Source organism: Syngnathus acus, chromosome 9, assembly GCF_901709675.1.
Source record: "Syngnathus acus chromosome 9, fSynAcu1.2, whole genome shotgun sequence".
NCBI classification, from domain to species: Eukaryota; Metazoa; Chordata; class Actinopteri; order Syngnathiformes; family Syngnathidae; genus Syngnathus; species Syngnathus acus.
The window spans coordinates 2,568,833-2,593,226 of NC_051094.1; the positions used below are offsets into that span (position 1 = coordinate 2,568,833).

General features: G+C 40.8%; 1 protein-coding gene across 1 annotated transcript; it reads left to right on the plus strand.

Annotated features, from left to right (window-relative positions):
- Positions 1–16,028: 16,028 nt before the first annotated feature.
- LOC119127854 (hyaluronan and proteoglycan link protein 1-like) lies at positions 16,029–21,654 on the plus strand. The gene is made up of 4 exons (XM_037260048.1): positions 16,029–16,298; positions 19,492–19,833; positions 20,198–20,500; positions 21,059–21,654. The coding sequence occupies exons 1-4, from the start codon at positions 16,223–16,225 to the stop codon at positions 21,346–21,348; spliced, it is 1,011 nt and encodes a 336-aa protein (XP_037115943.1). The 5' UTR covers positions 16,029–16,222; the 3' UTR covers positions 21,349–21,654.
- The last annotated feature ends 2,740 nt before the right edge of the window (positions 21,655–24,394 follow it).

Here is a 24,394-nt window from a genome sequence, read left to right on the forward strand (position 1 = left end):
TCTCACATTGACCTGGTGTCTTTGCTTCTGGATATGCTGCAGAATGTTCAATAATGCAGGCTGGAGTTCGAGAAGGCGCTCGTGGAGGTGCTTTAAGAGCGTTCTTCAACACCACTTCATTCCTTCCTCGGCAAACAGAGACTTGAAGGGGTTAGGCGGGAAAACGAAGAGAATACACAAGTGTTTGGAAAGTTGTTCAAATACACTATGTGGCCGCGATGCATTTACTTCACCATCAAAATGATCGTATTTCCCGGACTATAAACCGCTACTTGTTGCGCAAGCTTTGAACCCTGCGGTTTATACTCCAGTGCGGCTTATCTATGGATTTTTTTATGATATTGCCTGATTTGTGCATATTCTCTTATATATGGAAATTAAACATTAACACACTTACAGCTTATCCAGTGCGGGTTATATATGAACTAAACTTTTCTCCCGAATTTTAGCTGCCGCGGCTTATATTCAGGTGCGGCTTTTAATCTAGAAATGACGGTATGTCACTCCTGTCTGTCCATCTATCAGTCTACCCATCCATCCATCTATCTGTTCATCCTGAGGCATTTCCAGTCCAGCCTCCTCCCAGTGGGACGTCTCCCGGAACACATCAGCAAGGAGGCGTCCAGGAGGCTTCCTAACTAGAAACCGTGCCAGCTCATCTGGCTTCTCTCAACGCGGACGAGCAGACGGAGAGAGACAACACAAGTCAAAAGAAAATAGTGGCGAGGAAGCATTCATGTACTGTATGTCCATGTAAAATTGGCATTGCTTGTAGATTTTAGAAAATTACATTCATATTATCAAGGGACACCATTCATGTGGTGGTTTTTATTTTCTTGTTTTGGAATGACTCTTTTATAGATGGGTCTGACTACACCCTGCCTGCCAAACCTGAAGATATTTAAGTGGGGAGTCAAGTGTCCAATGGTGCCATCTAGCGGTCAATACTTCACCCTGCACTTAATTTCATTTACTGAACCTTTCTTTGTAAGCTGCAGCGTTCAATGCTGATGATGTGTTAAAACCCTTTCAAGACATCACATTTATGTTGTTTAATCTGATATCACTCAATAATATCGGTCGTTTGCTTCATCAGGCGAGTGCTTCTATATAATTACGCAATTCCACAATACAGAGATGGTAAAAGTCATTATGCTCAGTAGAGAAACGTGTGTGGAAGGAAAAAAAGTTCCAAGTCAGTACTTTGGTGAATAATGAAAATAAACAAAATAAATACAACGTCTGAAGTGTCATCATTCACACCATTTGCAAAAAGATACAAAAGTCCAGATACAATCACTGGTTTAAAAGCCGAAATGGAAAAAAAGGTCCTCCACATCTATCAAGTACAGCACGGGAACTGAGTATTTGTACTTTGTTTCTACTTCTGTTGTTCCCCACCACTGACAGTATCAGCAGCGGAGAATATATATGTATGTTTTGCTTCCCTTAATAGATGCACTTGAACTCCGCTCGGGGCACTCCATTCTAGTTTGCTCTTATCTACTTCAACGCAAAAACAAAAGAGCGCGTACACCACTACGGGTAGCATCTCTTAGTTGCATGTTGGCTAATGGGGCTGAATGTAGATGTTCTATCACTGTCTATCGCCCGACCCCCTCCCGAGAAATGCATCAATTCATGGATGGATAACAACGTGCCCTTGATGCATCATAGCACATAAAGGCTTAAATGGTGTGTTGTTTAACCGTCGTGTTCCCTTCATCTCCGTGCCAGACTGTGAGGTGGTCCCCACTCCGGTTTCCAGGCCCCGCAGAGATGAACGATATCCCTCGGCAATATACATCACGACTAATATAGAGGGGAGGGGGGGCAGTGATTGATGATGTGCTCAGGTCAGCCAATCACAGCTCAATAAAGCTCGTACTGAGCCTGGAAGTCTCAAGCTGCCACTAAAAAGAGACTTTGTTACATAATTGGAGGATGTTTTCTGTCACACCCTCAAATGAAATTTCAAACAATCTAAGCATAAAAGTTTGTGAATTATATTTGTCTTTAGACAAACTGGAAATGATTTGTAAATGGTACGCACACAAGTAACGATTGTGTAGGAATATTTGGCCATTATTTGGCTTGTTGTTGCTGGGAGGGGGAATTGACACAGCTGTTTGAGTTCTGCTGGTGTGTGTGGCCTATAAGCGACAGGATGTCTGTGATTTCCTTTTACTGTCACTGGTCTGTTGAAACGCTCAAACAGATGCTGGCTAGTGGCGAGGGTGGAAAATGTGTCTGCGTGCACAGGCAAGAATGGAATTTAGCTAGTACTTAGGGATTGGCTTCTGCTAACACTTTCCTGGCATCTTGGCTTTATTGCCGAGAGGTATCTCTTTGTATGTGGTATGTAAAACACTCCAAATAAATATTGTCCTACATTGCACAGTATGTACTCAGCTCATAAAACACAACTACTTAACAGGTACAGGTAGCCACTTGTTTACAAATAAAGATAAAGTACTGCTGGTCACTCATTGCTTGAGCAAATTTCCAATTAAAAAAAAAACAACAACACAAAGTTTCTAAGTTAATTTATCATCTCACGATATACATCAGCAATAATGCGTCTAAGATGTATGTAAGATTAAAAAATTAACCTACAGCCGTTGCTTAAATAATATACTGCCATCTAGTGGTCGGCTGTGGAATTGCAAATAAAATCGGAGTATTATGGAAACCGTCATAGAGACGGGGGTTTACTATATACAGTGTTGTTTGTCGAGTTGGACCTCTATAAATCGTGTTTAAAAAATTATCATAGCAGCGGCGTAAAAAGGTATTACGGTAAAGTAAGCCTTTTCATCGAGGTTTGTTCAACAAAGCAATGAAGGGTTTATTTGTTGCCTATGCATTGTCAGGTTTCCCAGCAGGAAGAATGTAGATAATTACACAGAGAGCGTCAATATTGAACCAAGCATCCTGCCTGCTCGCCTTCCCAGAATAATACGGAGCACCTTTGCCCTTTCACAAAAAAAGCCACATCCAGGCAATGCCGGCGTTCCCGAGTGAGGTGTCAAACACTGCACGTGATGATAATTATTGCAAAGATACTATTTTTGCATTGAGTGGTTAATTCTACTTGTTGCTTTAATACAGGATGCAAATCTGAAACATTTCTGCTGGACTTCTGACCTCGAATGAGCATAATGGGCTCATTCAGTGAAGTCTCCTAACGTCCTACAGCTGGCGTTTGTGCTCGCTCTCACGTACAGAAATAAATTGTCATGGGTGTTGGAGTGAAAACTTTAGTGCAAGTGGAGAGGAGCTTATAAAAAAAAAAAAAAGATTCCAAGTCCAGCTCATTCTCTGCGGCGTCTCAACTCAGACCTCATAGATCCACTCAGGCTTTGAGGTTGTATTTTTTAGAAATTTTACAATACAGTTCTGCTATGGTCAGCAGAAATAGTTTATGTTGGATTATATATTGAAATAGCTTTGAAGTTCGAAGCCCTGTGGTACTGTACGTATATTTGACAACCACAAAGTAAGCACATAAAATGTGTTTTCTCTTCCTTTTTACTTTCATCTCTTGTCCACATGGTTGTCTTAAATAAAAAAACATCTATAGATCTCTGCAGAACGGACTATTGCCGTCTCCGATGAAAGAAACATATTGTTATTGCTTTGAGTCCTACATGAGGAGTGGGAAAACAATGAATGCGTTTCAATCTATCTGTCCGTAAAGGGAAACAAAAACGTAGATTAGACAACAGAGATTCGCCAAGTGAGTGAACTCCCCGTAGTGGTATGTCGCAACAAACGCATCTCCAGAATCAACTAAAGACTAAGCTAGCATTAAAACCCAAAACCAGATGACATTAGCCACAGTTGCTAGGTTGACTTAATGTTGTGTCTACATTTTAGCAGCTTGTTGTTTCATTTTTGCGAATCCACAATCACTTAACTCATTCAGTGCCATTGACGGTTATAGACGTCAAAGATATGAAGCGGTTGGCAGTGAAAGAGTTCAATTCCAAAACAGGAGATAAATGTGCATTTCAAGCAGACATGTTGCTAATAACGTGTTGCTTCTTAATCCTTGAAGTCAGGGATGTCAAACTCGTTTTTTTCGCGGGCCGCATTGCTTCTTTCGGAGGGCCATTATGACTGTCAACCCAAATAAATGTATGAGCACCTCATATTCTATACAGTAAAAGCTACAAAACAAACTGACAAATAACTCATTTTCAAATCAGACAAGTAAAAACTGGTCAAATATTTAAAAAAAAAAAAAAGATATTAAAAGTGAAGACAATTTGCAATTCTAGTAATGACACGAATTTGATGCACAATTTGTCTTCGCGGGCCACATAAAATGATGTGGCGGGCCGTATCTGGCCCCCGGGCCTTGAGTTTGACACCTTTAAGTTAAATGATATCCATCCAACTCTAAAAGACAACTTCATTGTTGACCAATCAAGTCAATGTTTCTTCGCTCTGATATTGATTGCTTGTCTTATGGCAAACGACGGATGGCTATTCCGCCATTGTTTCAGCAAAGCTCCCTTTTGTTTTAATGACAGCGATGCTCGGAGAGATAAGTGTTTTTTAGGTGGTACTTGGTGTTTTGAGAACCACTGCTCGAAATATACCCTTGCAAAAAACAGGTAACCTCCTTGTCACCTTAATGTTTGAGCCTTTGGTTGCACCTGGTGCGTATTCCATCTCCGTCCCATCTGGTGGGAGACGTGGGAGAAACACAAACAAACAATAGGTGATGTTTTTTTTTTTTTTATCAAAGGCGCCAGATGTTCTCCCAGTCACCTTTGTGAAAGACGTTTTCACAAAACCCCGAGAATTCTACAGTGCGCAAAACTTTCACAAAGCATACCTATCACCAGGCACACACATGGGAAATCAAATGCGCTCATCCTTTCCAGCGCAGTCCTCGTTGCTTTTTGAAAAATGTGTGCAGGAGCCTCTCAGGAGTGTGAAATTACTCCCCAGGGAGTACAGAAAACAGGCAGCAAGCCACAAAATGTCACCTGGATTCCGCTCAATGTCCCTCATTTGTCAGAAGTCTACAGCACATGGATTCCTTTAAAAAAAAAAAATTTTAAAAAAAGTTTCTATGGTGTACTATGAAGCGTTCCTATTCAAGCTGTTTTTCATTGTCATGTTGAGAAACAACCTTGTAACCTTTTGGAGTGTTTTACCAAGTACTCGCTTTGACTTTGTTGCCTTGACTTTATATGTGACAATTTTAAAGGAAGAAAGAATTATTGATGTTCTTTTGTCGTTAAGGGGACGCATTTCATTACATTCATTTTAATGACTGAAAAGGAAGAGCGAAATTGAATGAGGAGAGAACGCTTTTTGGTGGGGAGTCGAATCAGTATGTCATTATAAGCCCAAGGGGAAAGCAGTGAAGGGTTTCTTTTTGAACTCTGCATTTGTTTTGAAGTTTGCATCCAATTAACCAGACTAAGTCACTTCCTCGGGCTAACATTTGCTAGGTAACATGTCGAACACACACTTTGGAAGCTGATTCTCATTTGTTCTGCCTTTTGTTTTTTGTTTTTTTCTTGTTGGAGCTGTAGTATGTGCACTGAAAAGAGCAAGCATATATATATATTTTGTTTTTTATCATTTTTTTTTTAATTTATTTATTCTTTTTTTTTGGGGATCATAATAAAACATCCAGATGCTTCCACAATAAGTTGAAAGCTGAAATCCTAATGTGCCAAAACCTTTAACGTCAGTTGCTCATTTCTCAAAGTTATTTGCATTCCTGTTGTTTTTTATCTGCAGTCAACCAAAACACATTATGCCGTGTAAAAATGAGTGTATCGAAGAATCGGTTTATATTTCCAAGAATCCACAAAAACAAGCAGTTATTAGCCAGAGGAGGTAAATGGTGCTTGGCTTGAAATCACAAAACACCTTGTTAATGTTGTAAGGCAATTAAACTGCTTCTCCCGTGCTGCTGTAATGTTACTCACTGTGTTAGAAAAATTCTCAGTATACTTATGATCAATCAAAACTTATATCAAAATGATTGTTTGAATGCCGTACGAAAAGAATCCAAAGTAGGTCGATATTTCTTATCAAAAGCTTCTCATATTTCTGATTTAAAAAGCCGTTGTTTAAAAAAACGGATCTTATTCTTTAGCTCCTCAATGGCATTTTGCATTGCGTTGTTAGCAATAAGCTAAAAAAATGACAAGTTACATGGTTCAGTTCAACACATACTTCATCTGAGGATGGCATTGAACAGCTTAAATGTTCTATGTTAAAGAATTCATCATTATCCACAATAAATGGTTTGCTAACTGTGTAGGCGAGTGAGGCATGTGCCGAGGAAGACTTCATTCTATTGCCATGTTGTACCACAATCTGTTTTCATTTTTGTTAACTGTTTGACCTCGGCAGAATTCTGTTCTCTGACTCTTGTTAAAGAGTGATAGAATTTTGCGGGAATCACTTATGTAATGTTTGGACGGTCTATGAAATGCACATTTTTCCCTTTTTGGCCTTGATGGATGTCCTTTCTTGATGAATTATTTGTTTTTGTCTTCATTTCGAGCAGCCATGAGGAAACATGGCACTGAATGCGTCAGGTCGCCGGGGCTCCTTATAAATCTTCTCGTAAATGTTCAAAACAACCTTCACAATGCAGATAATGCGGATTAATTCATTCCAGAATTGGACGACAATGTAGACACAAATTGGTTTTTTTTTTTCTTAAAGAGAGCATTTATTTTCATAATTATGTTTTCAAGGAAAAGGGCAGAAGTTGTCTTCCAATTCTGGAGATGGCCCACCAAGCATTAACATGAGCAATGTTTTTGACTCGGTTTCCAACGATTCAACAAGCGAATTCTACACCGTAGCCCACAACACCACACTTGCTGGCTGTCATGAGATAAATAAGAGTGCATTTCTCAACAGCGCCGCTCCGCATGCCGATATAGCCCGATTCCCTTCCATCTGAGTTTCACTGCGGAGCTGGATTTGATTTTGATGTGATGCACGATATGCACTTTTATCACACCGCTGAACCAATCATCCGTTGCATGGAATAAACCCTGATGCCCAAATTGCAAGTCTGTTAACAGTTTTCCGCATTTGGCTTAACGTCAACCAGAGTGACAAGAACAAAAGGAAAATGGAGGAACGACACTAATCACCACAAATAATGTAGAATAAAAGCGTTATTAGCTTTGTAAAGACAGGTCTCATAATACGAAATCTTATTTATAATATAATATAATATACGTCTTCATCTTATTCTTATATATTATAATTTTATTCTACATGTGATTTGGGTCAAGTCTGAGCTGTTTGACATTTGACAGTAACAAGGATATGACATTTGGGGACATTTCCTCAAGTGACCCAAAAAAAAAGGCCGGACTTTCTATTGCCTGTATTAACAAAACTAATCATTTCACAATATTATAAAAATCAAGAAAAATCCATAGATAAGACGTACCGGACTATAAGATGCAGGTTTCAAGGCTTGTGCAAAAAGTAGTGGCTTATAGTCCGGAAATTACGGTCGTTCCTATTTGATGGGTACTTTTTTGGGAGGATATTCTTCACCCGTGTCAATCAACTGATCTCCACTAAAAAAAAAAATCACTCTGTCTGACTGTTAATCTTTCAAGCTCAACAATAAGTCGCTATGTTTTTATATCCCTGCCAATGTGTTAAAACTACTTTTTATACACACATAAATCAGATAAATGTCCCCACAAAACAGATGAATACAAGTCCCACGTGTCCTAAAGTGGTAGAGGAAACATATGGGACCCCTCAGAAATAAGTGGTACCAAATGTTTATGTAACAATGGGTCAGTGTGCTGCAAATGACCTACAGTGAAGGCATTGCCTTAAACTAGTATGCACTAGTATGAAACTCAAACTTAGTATGCATGCCGCGTCTGCATAAAGACATCTGAGCTTGTTACAACGACAGCAGAGGGAGGTCGAAAAAAAAAGACGGGATCATTTAAAGAAGTGTGAAACCCTACATTTTTACTCCCGGGGCTTATATTTGCCCGCTTCCACCAATTTATTTAACACACTGGCCCTATTTAACTTGAGTGGGGACTCTGCAATGAGCTCTTAACTACCAACTTTCTTTGATTCGTGGTTATCATGCCTTATCACTTACCACGCATGTACGGCTACTACTGACAGAATTGGATGGAAAAGGCCCACTTAAAAAGTTTTTCGTTTTGGGTTGTCATCACCATTCAGTCTGAGTGACGAATCGACTCCAGGGAGGGGAATATTCATATTGTTTCTTCGAACATAGCCCACCGGGGATATCAGCTTGAGGTAACTTCATCCTATAGCCGCCTCAACGGCCAGTTTGCTTTTCCTGCAAGCATGTGCTTTCATGCACAAAGCCGATGAAAGATTGTTCATCGGAACGCTGTGAGAGTAAACCGCACCTCCGCCCAATATGCGTATTTGTGTGCATTTGCGTCAAAGCGTGACTCGCACATGCACGTGTGATGCTGTCCACATGCTTCGACGTCATTCGATCTATCGAGCGTTCTTTTGCCATGCTTTATCAGTCATGTTCTGAGATCCTTCATGTGGAAACGATTGTCATGATTTTGTCGCAGCCACTAAAACGGGCTCGTGGTAGATGCTCGTTTAAATCCGCCACTAAGGACTAAACATGGGCACTGATGGTTCAGGGACAGAAGAGCTGGGATTTCGGTTCTGGTATCTCCCCAAAAAGACGCGGGTATTTTCCAAGTCCACAAAGCACGTAGACTGATTGGCCAGATTTCCATAGACACCCCAGAAGGTAGAACGGACAGCGCAAGATTTCGAGAATACGGCTTATAGAAATACTAGAAAAGACCTCAATCATAGGTATATTTTTCAAACTGGATTTAAAAGCATTTATACTCGTGGCTGACTTCACGTCTGTTGGCAGCTTATTCCATTTGCGCAACTTCTAAGTTCTGATGTTTGTTTTAACTTCGGCCTCTACTAATTGACCCAAAGAGCTGTTCCGTTGTTTCTACGGCCAGAATCAACGCCACGCGTCTCCTCCTGAATCTGAGATTAGACTTCCTGAGAATAGTACGATTCCCTTTTTTGCATAAAATACCTTTTAAAGCACACAGCCTGATCCAAATGGGTTGGTGTATTTTCTCCTTCGCAGTTCCTGGTTATTTATGTGACTGGCAACGGACGAGACTTTTATGATGAGAAGGAGAGAGGACGGGTTGAGGATTTTGGACGGGAAAGGATAGCATTAGTGGGGATAACATTACACAGTGGACAGAACCCGAATGCATGTGTTTAATTGCAGCATTGAAATTAACTGGCTTGGATTTGACTGCTGAACTTTAGGATCATAACTTGGGGAAAGTTAAGTGCCTATACGCTAGACTCACTAGTGAAAATACAGTCGACTGTTTTATGCGGTGCTTTGCGAATTCCAACATGTGCTTCTTTAGTTCTGAAAAACAGCGACAGCTGTGTGTTGTACCACAACGCCGTCACCTTGTTTGAGATCTGCGGGTGAACTTCCTGCTTGTGCGTTAGAATGGTCGGGTGGTCTTTAAATGCTACCCCCCCTGAGGAACCTCTATTTGCATTTGTTTGTATAAGATGAAAACAACCTAGAGTGAGATTCATCTCGTCTGGGAAGTGGACATCGGGGTGACTGGGTGGCCCTTTTAATTCCTACGGTTCAATACAATATTGAAAGAGTATCGATTTAGTATTCTTTAACATTCGGGGTCTGATTCTGTGATCGACATTTGACCGTCGTGTTGTTATTCGAAAGAGATAATTAAAGCTGTCATTGAGTCATTCTTTCGACACCATTATTTATTATTGCGGTTAATTGGGAGTGTGCTGCGGCTATGGATGATAATGCCGTCATCTTACGCTTAAGTGTCAAAATATGAAAAAGATTGTTTGCAAACAACTGTCACAAAAATAAGCATATTGTTGAATGAGGCTTTGAAATTTATACTGTCGGCCATTATTGTTTATATTATATAGAAACAATATATATATAATTTTATTATATATTTTTTCACTTTTAAGTGTTGTGCTGAGTGACAAGTGAAACAGAATGTTCCATTCCTCCGATATATCTCATTTTCCCCCTGATTCATTGTCAGTTTCATCACCCCCGCCCCCGCCCCAATGAATAGGCATTCAAGCCATTTACAAGCCTTACTTCATTTGATTATTTCCTGCCAAACGCAGCGTGATTGAAAAGAAGAAAAGGTTCGAACTAATCCATTCCACTCTCATTTTCTCTCGCTTTCACACCGCCGCCGATTACACAAAGGATCCTCTGTGAGAGGAGACTCGGCGTGCCAGTCAACGGAGAAGTTGGGGGGTGCGCAGTTGTTTGCATCGCAGCCTGCTTTAGGGTTAAAGTCAACATTGTGTCCGGGCTCATTCCGGGTATACGTGACCGCACACCAGTCTGGGCCCCGCCCACCTATGACCTTTATTGTTGTTGTTTGGAGAAATGCTGAAAAGGAATATTTACAACTTGTACATTGGCCAGCCGCAAAATCAAGCACACTCGCAAAATTTAATGACACTCACAATAGAAGAATTGTTATAGAAAATTGCTCCATTTTAAATAACTGCCTGAAAGCTATTGATTTAAAAATCTCGCTTATTTGATGGAAATTGGCTTTGATGAAGAGACTTGCGTGACACGCTGTTGGTAATATTTTGATTTCTTTGTTTAACAATATGAGAAAAGCAGCAAATTCAAGACAATAAACTGAGTTAGGCAGTATGATTAGATTGTATCCTTAGGCACAGCATGTATTTTGGAAAAAGGCTCTGGAATAATAACACAAAAAAAGAGAACTACTGTCTACATGATCTAATTGATCAATTACATGATGGATTAATTTCCCTCCATAAGCCCTGCTGGGTAAGTGTCAATTCGATCTTAAATATAGACCCTTATAAAATACAATATTGATATTTCGACCTTGCTACTGGCTTTCATTCGGCTGATTACGAAACAAGTTGTCTTTGTTTGTGTAATAACCGTGTTGTTTTTTTCAAAGTAATGTTTTGGTTTTGTGATGAATCATTGCATGAAATGTCCGAATTGAAAAGTAAAAGCATGTGACGCTCTTGATTGTGCCGTAGTTCAAATTGGGCCAGCGTCTGCTTGCAATCAGCAAATGCATGTTGAGAGCCGACTTTGTTTGGAGTTGGACGCGGTTCTCGGTGACCCCACGCAACAACGCTTCATTCATCGGCCGTGATAATTCTCTTTGGTTTGTTTCTAATAAACTGTAAACATTTCGTCAAGCTGTTTGACGTTTTTTTGTTCATAATTTCAAATGAGCCACCCCGCCCGTGTTCTTGGCTCCTTCTTTGGTCCAAACTTTGAATTTGACTTTTTAACACACACTTAAATAAAAAGCACATGCTCTCAAATAGTGGCATTGTTAAGGATCCCGAGTTTTTTTTCCCATTAGATCGGCGTGGAATCCATCCAAAACCGCATCACCGAGATCTTTGATGACATTGAACGCTGGAGCGTTCTTTGATCTGCAACTCCAACCAACCAAGAGGAGTATTTATGTACGTCATAAACTGGGTGATAATCACTTCCCAGCAGTAAAAGATGAAAAACATTCAACAGGATTTAGATTAAATACTTTAGATATCGCTTTTTCAACGTACTAAACAGTACTTGGCAGAGAAAGAAAGAGGTAGCCGCGAGAACAAGGCTAGAAGTGCTCAAGGGCACACAGAGAAACAACGCAGAATGATTTCCGGTAAAAGAAAATATCCACCCACACTCGTTACACAACACAAGCATAAAGTCACTTTGGTTAATGAAAGCCTTTTGATTTTGAATGTTATGGTTCTGTTTTTGCTTTTCGCCTCAACGCTTGCTAGTTGAAAACATATCCATTGGTATTTCCCAATATTCTAGCAAATCATTTGACATCTGACACCATTATGGTCATCATTAAAGACAAACATTTCTATCATTGTCAATTGAAAACAGCGAGTGGTTATTGTTGTAAATTATCGTTACCACGACTACCAATGCAACAACATTTGCCTAATTTCCGCAGTGCTTGCCAAACCACTATCACACCCGCCGCCGCACTGTGGAAAATGCTACACTTAGGCGTATCAGAAACGCCCATATGTATCATACGCGTGGAAAGGAAAAAAAAAAGTCTGTATACGGCGTACTAGAGTAACGATCTGTATATGTCCCATGGAAATCTCCATGTGTGACTCATTCTTATGGCAGCCCGGACTCCATTACGGGTCCAATGAATCAACTTCCAGTAATACAAAGTACCTCAATATGTTTTTTAAACTATAGCTCTTCTGTAGTTGTTTTGGCATGACTCAGATTTACTTTGAGTCACGGTTTAAGAGTCGCCGTTTTTTTAAATCTGTGTTAGTGTTCCATTCGTTAAATCGGTCTCGAGCATGTTTTACGATCGATTTGAGGTAAATGTCGACTATTAATCCTCCAAATTATGAGTTGATGTTGTCAGCAAGATTTAGGACTGATAAAACATGGGAGTCATATCACAGGGAAATTCTTATGGCTTTAAGTATCCTGAATTCCAGGACTCTTCTTGTATTTCATCGACTTCGCAAAAAGACAGCTGACAGTTATTCCACTTTCCGAACAGCAGGCATCCATCCGACGGTAAATAAAACGCCATTGACGGCGTGAGTCGATATCATGAGCTGAATTCACAGGTGTAATATTTTCAGAAATTCTCTCACATTTTTTTTCTGCAGCTGTTGCTGACACACCCACGGGTGAGAACTTGGCAATATAGAGACGATTCAACGAGCCGGCAGGGATACGAGAGCAGCCAGCTTTGTCCGCTTCTGACATGCACTTATAGAAATACTCGCCCTATTTTCTCATGACGTGACACTTTTAAAGTGTAATGCACAACATAAATTCACTATAGTGGCCATTTTTTGTGAGGTAAAACAATTTTCACGGTCTACTACACTGAGGATTTCTTTTGTTGTTGAGCTCAGTGGCCTAGTGGTAGAGTGTCCGCCCTGAGACTGGAAGGTTGTGGGTTCAAACCCTGGCCGGATCATACCAAAGACTATAAAAATGGGACCCATTGCCTCCCTGCTTGGCACTCAGCATTAAGGGTTGGAATTGGGGGGTTAGATCACCAACTGATTCCCGAGCGCGGCACCGCTGCTGCTCACTGCTCCCCTCTCCCCCAGGGGATGGATTAAAATCACACGGGGATGGGTTAAATGCAGAGGACAAATTTCACCACACCCAGGTGTGTGTGTGACGATCATTGGGACTTTAATCTTTAATCTTAAATAAAATCATCTGGATCCAGATATTTTTTGAAGTAGACAATAAAGGAGTCTGGATCCATTGATTTTTTTTTTGTGCAACTATTTCAAACGGAATAAAATGGTGCAAATGGAAGGCAGTTTCTTCCAGTGTTGTAAATAGGCCATGAAAACCAGTAACGAGTGCCAGCTCACTCTAATTGGGATACTAAGTGGTATAGAAAATGGATGCTTAAGTGTGGAAGCTACTGTTCATTCCACCCACCGTGCCCAATCTTCAGAATGACCCAAGGACCCTCAAAGAGACCACCGACATGCAATGAGTCATCCTTCCACATCTATACTTTCTGCCTCTCCCAGTTCTTCCAACACGTAGCAAAACGCAGACCAGCTGTGCGAAGCCATCGCTGGCCGGCTCGACTTTTTTTTATCCAGTCAGCACATTTGCTTTCTTATTCCACGCACGCCCTTCAGCCGCTTCTCTCTGCCTTGTTAGCAGCAAACAATACACTATCCTGTATTCATCTTCAGAAAAGCAGATGAGAATAATGACAAACACATGCCCGGCGCTGGCTGTTATAAATCTGGCAAGCGCTTCATAGCTCAGACTTGCACCGCTTCCACCGTCACCGTTAAAACTTGACGTAAGCGGCTCCCGCAGGACGCGGTTGTCCCAGTTCCCCGGTGATCCGAAGGCCAGCACCGAGAGAGCTGCTTGTTGTTAAGCAGGAACTTTACAAGCCAGCACAAACCTGGAACCTGAATCACCCGATAGCCAGCTGTGAATGTGCTCACGGCCTTCAGATTTGGCTCCGGTGCAGTGGAGCTATGAAAGACACTGGGTGGAGCTCCAAGTCCGAGACATCCGCTATAGATCAAAACCATCCAATACAATTTTGTCCCGTTAAATGTACACACAAATGTCGAGAAAGGCTTTGAGTTTAAACAAAGATGCGGATTATTTGTGGATTCTCCTGATCCTCTTGTCTTAGCTTCTATTAAATTCACCAAAACAGCGTTAAAACTAAAACTGGACACCGCGCGGAGAGTCTTGTCCGTCAGCTTATGTAACATAACATTATTTTCTTATTATCCCTTGAGGAGGTTGGTCCTCGTTTCGCAGTGAACCACAAGAATATAAAGATTCCTACACCTTTATTCCAACTAACAGTTTACATCAAGTCGTCAGCGTGTAGTTTCAAATAACATGAGAAGCAATTTTACGATTACTGGATTCAATGCGAATAGATGGAGGGAGTTGCGCTTCCAGCAAAAATAATGGAATATTCACATAGATGCTGATTTACGTGGAGATGTTTCCCCATCATCGTAGCCATGTTCCCGTCAGGGTTTGAATGAGTTGGGCCTTACGTAACCTTTTTCTGAACTGCACGTACCGTTGTTGGCTTTTCGTTGTACGTCTCCGCAGCTCCAAATGCGTCGACTTAAGAAATCCGATGAGTGATTTGTCAGCCTTGTGCATTTTTCAAGTCCTGGTTTCCTTGATGACTCAGCACTTTTGGCTATCCATCAGCTTGTCCGTGGGTCCTGCTGAAGCAATGAAAACGTTTCTTTATTTATTTCCGTCTCAATAAGTATAGGTCGGGGGTAGGCAAGTCTGGTCCGAGAAGATCTGGCTTCTCCTGCCTGTTTTAGAAGTTTCCCACGGACCGGACTTGCCTAACCCTAGCATAGGTGAAATGTGTTGCTGACTTAGCAACTTTTCTGACCCTTGTAGCATCTATTTCTTCCAAAGAAAACATCATTACATTTTCTAATTATCACTGTGCTTGCGTGTAGTGTTTCTTTGCGGTGTTGGAAGTATCGAATATACAATGGAGGTCCACCTCGCAGTCATCTCAGCGGGCTTTGAAAGTCTGACAGATAGACAGGGAAGCCAGAGATGGCGACAGATAGCGCTTTAGCTTATTACAGCTGTGCTAACTCAAGTAGACTGTATCAAATGACTTATTTGTTCAATTGGACCGGAAAGCTTGCTGAGAGCAGCTTTTGCACCATTTGCCATTTTTTTTACAGACAAACTGGGTGGCTGGGAAAAACATTAAGTGGAGTCACGCAAACTTTGCTATACGCCGCTCGCAAATCAATGGCGGGAGTAAATGTCGACCAAATTCATTGCATGACATTTTTGCCAATGAGGAAAGATAATTTGAGTGTAATCACAAAATAAATGTTACTCATAGCTTAAAGCACCACTGACAAATAATTGCTGAATGTGATGCTTCCAATATTTTGGGTGTTGTCACCATTCAAGCTTAAACCGTTGAACTCATTGTGTTGTCATTGCACCTTCTGACATATACAATTGTATTTTCTACTGTAACTTTTTCGTCAAATTTCCTCATAAAAGAATATTCACGAACACAAAAGAATAGCAGGTCCACATGTTCATTAAAAATGAGACTAAAAAACTGAATACAACGGTGAACTCAACCCATCTAAAACTTCAAATCTGTCCGACCATCATTAGCCTCTAATTTACTTTTAAATCAATTTTATTTAAATTGATTCTAAACCTGAATCACTGTTGTGATTGCATGAGTCCTCATGGCTCACACAATCAAATACATTGTTGAGAACACGCCAAGGCAAGTCTTCCATTCAGCCAAGATGGAGGAGGGGGATAAGGGGGGTTTGCTCCAGAAAATGTGCCAAAGAGCCTCAATAGAGCCACGCATGATGATGGTAAGGGGGAGTGGTCTCCACCGTACAAGGCTTCAATAAAAGCCACTTGTGTGGACCTCTGAGGAGCCCAAACTTTCCAGTAGCATCAAAGGCATCTATCTGCTGCACTAAAAGGAAGAGGCTCCTAAAATTATTAAAAAGAAAAAAAAGCAGAATAGAGATTTTTTTTTTTTAATCCATATTAGCACTGAAGAGGGTCTTTTGTGTGGAAAAAAACAAAAACAAAATGACAAGTCTACTTTGCATCACGATATTCTCCTTGACCCTGGTTGGCAGCGTGTACAGTCTGCCGACATACTCAGGTAAGATTCCAATTTTTATTATGTGTAAAATGATGATGTCATAAGTGAATGAGCCATGTCATGAGCAAAGTACTTCCGCACTGCACGAGGGTCAGTGGAGCAAAGGTTTCTGGGGTAGTAACACGCAGACATCGGCTCATTGACTTTCCGCCAGGGATAAAATCCCGCTTGTTGCCAGCACGCCCCAAGTCAGACGGAACCACGCAACTAAGTTACTCTGTGAAAATGTCTGATGGGGGCCAATGTAGTTGGTAGTTTGAAAAGCATCTACTCTAAAATAATGAGCTTGGTTAGACTTTTTTGTTAGATACAATATTATAGAAGTGTTTTAATTCCTAGTAGTACCTAAATATAAGGTTCCTTCAAGATCCAATGCAAATATATTGAATATAAAAGTTAAATAAAACAAAGGGTGTCTGCAAACCATGCAAAAAAATATATAAATGTAGCGGATTCAATGGACTTTCAGCATCCCCAGCTTGCTGACTCAGATCTCACAGGGTGGATAGCCGGCCAACTTTGTGCTATTCAGAGTTGTCTGAGGGAGTGACAACACTGGGAAGAAGTGAAGCTTTTGTTTTTTTCCTGTTCAATTGTGAGAATGGTCCCCACAATGACCAGTGGGTGTGTGCGTGTGTGTGTGTGTGTGTGTGTGTGCGTGCGTGCGTAGTGGGGACCTTGGGGGCGGGGCAATGTGAAAGCATTTGCACAGCTGAGACTATGCTTAAGCAGTATTAAATTAATACCACAGGAAAACTCCAGTAGTTTTTTTTTTTTTTTATAAGATTTATTTTAATCGATCTTTTTATTTTTATTTCAACCTAAGTAGAATTTATATTTGCTCATTTAAAAGTAGCATTTAGGTCCATAGCACCCGTAGGGATCAGCAATGTTATTTATTTTTTATTTATTTATTTATTTATTTAATTTTTGCGGGGAAAAAAACTTTATTACAAAGAAACAGTGAGTCCCTCCTGTCTGTTAGCACTAATGCAAGAGGACAGTGCAGCACAGTCCAGGTAAAATGTTATAGCGCTTGTGAACAGCACATTGTCCGTATGCTCACAAGATGTCTGCCGCCTGTCCTCCACTTAGTGATTCACTCCCACACTCAAAGCATTTTGGCAAACTGCCACGGTAGCAGGCATCCCGACAGGAGTCGAGTTAAGATTAACGACCCGTCTCCAAAAGGTATAGAACCGCAAACTGAACAGCGGCCCAATGACTCTTTGCCTGTGAGGTAATAGTCGATGAGTCCTGCTTGTAGGTTGTGTTGGCTGCCTTGGAAATGGCTTCAATCCAAATCCAAGACTGAAGTAGGGTTTAGGTTACCAGATTAGATGCAGCCGCATTTACTTAGTGAATTGTGAGGTCGATTTAATATGACAGGGTGTTGGGGATTGCTTCCACACTGAGCTATATTTGTGCTCATTATTCAGTACAGAGAGCGTGTATCGTAATTAGTGAGGAAGTTTCGATGTGCAATGTCTGGCCCAACTTGTTAATTATTCCTCAATATTGACACAAACAGGCCAGCGCTAAAGAAGAGAAAAGTTGTGAGTGTTCAAGCGTCAGATTTGGACTAAGGTAACGCTTGTAAGCTAAAACAATGAAGCACACGGTTCCAATCACTTTCGAATCCAACCTTTTATCCCGGGAGAGCAAAGTGCTGTGTAAGTATTGGCTGCAGCTGCTGAAGATTATTTTTCCCCTCATTCACACGTAATGTATTTTTATTCACAGATGTGTTTTTCCAAAGTGTCATTAAGTTGGAATGGTTTGACACTTCTTAATAATTCATTCAAGCAATATCTTGCCACTGTTCACGAGCAAAACGGTCAATACCACAAATTCAACTTTGCATGAATCCTATGAATCTATATTAGTAATTCTATTCGTACTACCGTTTGAAGAGATTTAGGAAAATATATCAGTGTCACACCTATATATAGCTTTTTTTTTTTTTTAGTTTATATTTTACTTTGAAAGCGTGTTCAGTTAAAAACCAATTCAAAACAAGCACTGAATTTCATTGACATAATTAATAGACGAAATTGAGATCTCCGGACTAATGTGTGAACGACAATCACATCTGGCGAGTCCATCTTGAGTGACGTCACCGTCATCCGTTCCAGGAATTTTCCAAAACCGGTCGGTCGATGGGAATCCCTCGGGTTTTAAGCACGCCTCATGAAACGGGTACTCATGCAGAGCATTTATGAGACCTGGCAAAGTCTTCAGTCATTCCTGGCAGCACAGACCCAAAAAAAAAAAACTCAAAGATACAAAGGATGTTTCCTATATAGTAACCTACTTGGCATGTTAAGCAGTCAAGTCACAGTTTTATGAAACATGTTCTGGTTTAATTTGAGCCAGACTGAGTGTGGGAGCGGTCCGTGAGCATGACAGCTCAATATTAACAACGTAACAGGCGTTAAACAATATCCACATATGTCGACTTTGCAGCCACAATAAATCATTTGAAGTGCATTAGAGCAGATTATCTCCAAATGGGTTCAAGCATACACATGGGCTCCTTCTCTGCCCAGTGAAGAAAAAGGCCAGATATATCTTCTGAGTGGCAGAATGATACTTTTTCAATGTCAGTCATTTCAATTTGACACACCACAGAAAAATGGTGTTAACACCTCTGCCAAATTGAAATGATTAAAAAAAAACACACGCACGCAAAGTACGCTGAAATCTCTGAAGCCACACATCAGTCTTGAAAAGTCAATGTGCATTACAGCAGATTATTTATAAAACGGGTTCAAGGATACTCGTGGTGCCAAGAGGAAATATTAAGCTCAAGATCAAGTATTCCAAGGAACTCTTCAGCTCGATCATGTCCTTCACAACTTGTTATTAAAATCTAAGCCTCGCCGTTTCAAACCGGCTCACCGACTCCAATTACTCGACTGGTTGGTTGATGGGCTGTGCCTGCGGAGCCAGGGGTCAAGAGGTTGTGTACATTTGTCCATCTGGGGGCTATTATTGCCTAGAGGGGGGCGGGGCGGGGCTTGGCTGCTCCAGACTCACTTATCCAAGCCCTGTGAGGTCTCAAAATGGTGATTACAGAGGTTGTGGGAACCCACAAAATAAATTCGCTCGCATATTGAGGGTTAGCTTGAGTGTTTTGTTAGTCATCAGCTGTTTTAAACTAAACATTCAATCATTCTGTGTTCCTTTCTAGTTAAGATGTTCGCCGATCTTGGAGGCAACGTTACTTTGCCGTGTCGTTTGCCGGAAGAAAGCTCCAGCTTCTTTAGCGTCGGTATCCGAGTGAAATGGACCAAGCTGGCAGAGGACGAGGCTCTGAATGAAGACGTGTTGCTTTCCATGGGCTTCCACAAGAAAACATACGGGAGCTTCGAAGATCGCGTCTACCTGCGGGAGTTGGATAGTGACGACGCTTCCTTGGTGATAACGGACGTTTCCATGGATGACGCCGGAACGTACCGTTGCGAGATCATCAACGGGTTTGTCGATACCATGCAAGATATTTGCTTGGAAGTGAAAAGTGACATAGCTGATGGTAAATTGATGGTTTTTTGACACATATATAAGTTCGGGATGAATCAGCTTGTGTCTATTGAACAGGTTCAAAGCGCCGACCCACTCTTAGATCATAGTTTTTATATGCATAGAGTAATAAAAGTAGCGAGTCACTGTTCAGGGTCGCAGGGAGCTGAATTTGACAGACAACCATTCAGTGTCACATCCACAGCGTCACTGAAAACCTTCAGTGACTGACTCTGCAACCTAAACTGAAGAAGTGACTTTCAGATTTTCCCTGTCAGGTGTTGCCAGAGCAAATCAAAAGACAAAATCATGGCAGCAGATCTTTGTTGTGACAACAGGAGTTATGTCTTACTGAGATGGCATCTTTTCTGCCACAGGTGTTGTGTTCCCCTACTTTACGCCTCTCGGCCGCTACAGCTATAATTTCGACGAGGCTGTGGAGGCTTGTTTGGAACAGGACGCGGTGGTCGCCACCTTCGATCATCTATTCGAAGCCTGGAAGGACGGCCTGGACTGGTGCAATGCTGGCTGGCTGGCTGATGGTACCGTGCAATATCCCATAACAAAGCCTAGAGAACCATGCGGTGGTGCCAACAACGGACCCGGCCTCAGAAGCTACGGCAGGCGGGACAAATACATGACCCGCTTTGATGTGTTCTGCTTCGCCACGCCATTAAAGGGTAAAGATTCCATTTGTAAATCCATGTTGTTGTTTTTTATACAATGACCTCTAACCTTGACCCTAACCTGTGTGTTTTTTGTCATTATCCACAGTACTGGTTGATTACTAGCACTAGACTATTATTAGTACGTACAAATACAATATGTACTGAAATGTACTTATGTGCAAAAGTAAAACATAAAAATGCCTTTTTACTATTAATTCAATACAATACTTGTTTTAAGCGGTATCTGTTGTGAAATGTTGGGAGTACAACTTAAAAAAAAAGTACAGAAGCCTGAAAGATCCCTGTAATAACTGTGAAAAGAATTGATACTTTATTACCTCTCAACACTGGAAAAGGTGAAAAAAAAAAAAAAAGAGGAAGAGAATAAACAGAGACGAGAGCTACATCTGGCCAGCAGATTTCGCCCACACGTGGACCATAATTCACTGCTGCACTGAGTGAATTTAAGTGCCATTTTGTCTTGTCTGTGTAATTTGTAGCATGACACATCCTCGGGTAAGACAAATTTATGGCACTAAAGAAATTTTCCCATTTGTCTGCTCCAAACAGGACATTTCTACTGGCTGACCCAACCCGAAAGACTCAACTTCGTTGAGGCCGTCCAGGCTTGCGTCGACGATGGCGCCGAGATCGCCAAGGTGGGTCACATGTTTGCCGCTTGGGAGCTGGAAGGCTACGATCGTTGCGACGCCGGCTGGTTGGCCGACGGCAGCGTCCGCTACCCCATCTCCAGACCTCGCAAGAACTGCAGCCCCACCGAGGCTGCCGTGCGCTTTGTCGGCTTTCCGGACAAGCAAGAAAGGCTCTACGGTGTCTACTGCTTTAGGCCTGAGCCCTGAGGAGCTCGGCTGAAGCCATGACCACCAAAGAGTCTCATCAACCGCAACTCCAAAAATGACATAATCTTGAGTCAAATGAACATTAGTACATCCAGAAACCGTGGTTACCATTATCATATCATATGCAATGATTGATATATGCATCATTGATTTCTCAGCGACAAGGAGTTGGGCGTCCCTTCTCCACAAAGTAATTATGGAAGGCTTAGCGCTGCTATGATCAAAGTGCAAACATTGAAACCGTTTGGGGTTTTTTTTATACAACATAATACAAGTTTGCAATATATTCAGCAAATGTCAGCTTGCACAAAAAGTAAAAGTTCGACTTTGGGTGTGCAGTTTACGTGTTGTATTCCATCTTCGATGCGGTTGGTCTTGTTTCATTTCAACCAGCTGGTGGAGTTGTCAAAGGGGAAGGTCAAATGAATGTACACAACTTAGACTGTGATATAAGATAAGATGTTTTTGAAATCGAAGATCATTGACAAACCTGGAATTCCTGAATCGGGAGTCTCTATATTCCATATTCTCTTACACATTTTCTTCTGGTCCATCATCATTGTTTTATACAGACGGGGGAAAAAATGTGCCCAATTTTTTTTTACATTTCTTTCTGTCTTTTTTTTGTTTTGTTTTTTTACAATTCTGACAGCATTTTCCTACGAAACAATTTGAAATAAAAAAAACAAACATCTGATCTGTTCTTTTGTTGAGTTTTTCTTCACACAATCAACATTTGTTTGTTGTATAAACCCAAACGGGCAATAAAGAGCTGCCATTTTCAAAACTGCCTATTTAGAGGCCGCACACATCCTGGCATGGACCCGCTTCATTGAGAAGATTTAAACAGCAATGCGCTTATTTATTCTATGGCTTATTTTAATTTGCAGCAGGGTGGCTGGGAATCCCCTCGGGTTAGACAAAAGGAACATTGGTCTGTCTCAAAGGCAGTCTGTTGCAAGGCATGGGAATGAGGTCAGGTTTAGGTTGCTACCGTCGTGAAATGCCAGCTACGTATACTGAAACGGCTTGGTGAGAAGCTCTATTGATGCAAAGTCTACATGACACAAGGGAAGAACGGGATTCAACCATAAATATATTCATGCATGTTAAAAAAAGAAAAAAAAGCATGATGGGCTACTAACAATTTAGAATGATTATGAGAGTAGACAACATATTTTCCTTTTTGTTGGTCAAAATCCAAATTGATTGATTTAAAAGAGCTAAATGAAATGATCATTTGTTTTGTTGAGGCATTTTACTGATGTTATTTCAATGACACATTAGGCCCAACTTATACAATATAATGTTACAGCTTCAAATTGAAGGTGTCAAACTCATTTTTGTTGCACGTGTCCTTCAGAAGGCCATTATGACTGTTAACTTCTTGTAGTATAGGCTACAAATCAAACTGATGAATAACTAGTTTTGAAATCAGAGACGAGCGAAAATTGCTAGTAAATTCTCTTTTTTTTTTAAGTAAAGACTTATTTGTAATTTTAGTATTGACACATGAAGTCTATACACAATTTGTCTTTGCGGGCCACATAAAATGATGTGGCGGACCGAATCTGGCCCCCGGGCCTTGTGTTTGACACCTAAATGTTTGAAGCGGGGCAAAAACACTGTCACTTTGCAGGAATCAACACTTGCTGGACTACAATTAAAAAAAAAAAAGTGAAAGGGACTGTTTGAATCTGTGGAAGACTAAGAAGTGAAAGTCACCTGAGATGGCAAGGTGAGATTGCAGGTGAAGACTTCCAGGTGCTGGAATCACATGCCGCATGTCACTTCTGCAGGAATGCCATTCTGTTGAAAAAGCCTTGTAAATCAATTGTCGGCTTCTGGAGGCAACTGTTTTTAGTCCACGTTTGCTGTAATTCCAAAATGCAAAGTTTAAACACTAGTTTTACAGAATCCTGTCCACCACTGCCAGGAATGGAAACTCTTGCTCTACCCACAAGAAAAGCAAATAACTGGGCAATAGTACCGCCTGCTGGTATAAATGCAAAATTGTCTTTCAAAAACGACCTTGATAAGCCATTTCCTCATTTTGGCTTATGAAATGAAACGTTACAAGTACAGGATTTTCATATATCCATTTTTATTTCTTTAGTGAGTCCAAAAAAAGAGAGGTGAACAGGCAGACCTCTTCTTAGGAAATAAAAAAAAAAAGCAAACATCCCAAACATTCACAGTGTGGCACAAGAAAGAAAATGTTATAAATATAAAATGGATATTATGTGCACATTAAGGCTGAGACACAAAGACATTCACAGGCGGAAAAAAAATCATGTTTCCACAGAAGAAAAAAAAAAATCCACTTGTAAATTATTACATATCATTTGATTCACTGCTGGTCGTAAAGATTTTTGGTCATCGGTGTGATTGTGGCTGGCATTGATTTGTCAGGTCAGTAACGTAGAAGCCTTTAAGAAGATGTGGAGCAGATGGGAACTAAATTATGTGCGTCTCTGCTTAGACAGGTGTTACGTTCAAGTCTTCACAAAATACATTCTCTCAGTAACAGGCAGAGTGGAGCTCAGAAGCAGCAGATAGGGGCAACATTTTGTGACGTGTGCATTTCAACAGCATTTTATTGTTTGTAAACGTGTCACAGCAAGAAGCCATGCAACAAGGATGGACTTTTACTCGGTACCTTTGAAAGCTGCCTGCGCTAACGGATCGATTCAAAAAAAGGTTGAATTTAAAATAGTCAAAGAGGTCGACAGTTATATGACGTACATCATTACTGATACTCCCAATTATAGCCTTTGTAAAAGATCAGGACAGCATTGAAAATTCATAAGCGCTATAAATTCACAAACGTTTTGTAAGGACCACTTACGGCGAGTTTAAAAGGTTCAGGTGGAATTGAGTGACATGGTTGCAATTTTTTTTTTCATGTAAAATTGTCCTTTTGTTTTCATTTCCAGTAGCCATTTAAAACTATTTCTTCACACAGGTGAGCGCGTCTCTCGATAGCAAAAGTCTTTAAAAGGCAAGATTCAATTGTCATCCTGAATGCAGGTCCTCTTAGCTTGTC

Bases quoted from the DNA above. Each gene is read 5' to 3' on its own strand.
- LOC119127854 (XM_037260048.1), top strand. From the start codon at position 16,223: ATGACAAGTCTACTTTGCATCACGATATTCTCCTTGACCCTGGTTGGC. The intron at 16,299-19,491 runs GTAAGATTCCAA...GTTCCTTTCTAG, and splicing joins CAGTCTGCCGACATACTCAG to TTAAGATGTTCGCCGATCTT. The intron at 19,834-20,197 runs GTAAATTGATGG...TTTCTGCCACAG, and splicing joins GAAAAGTGACATAGCTGATG to GTGTTGTGTTCCCCTACTTT.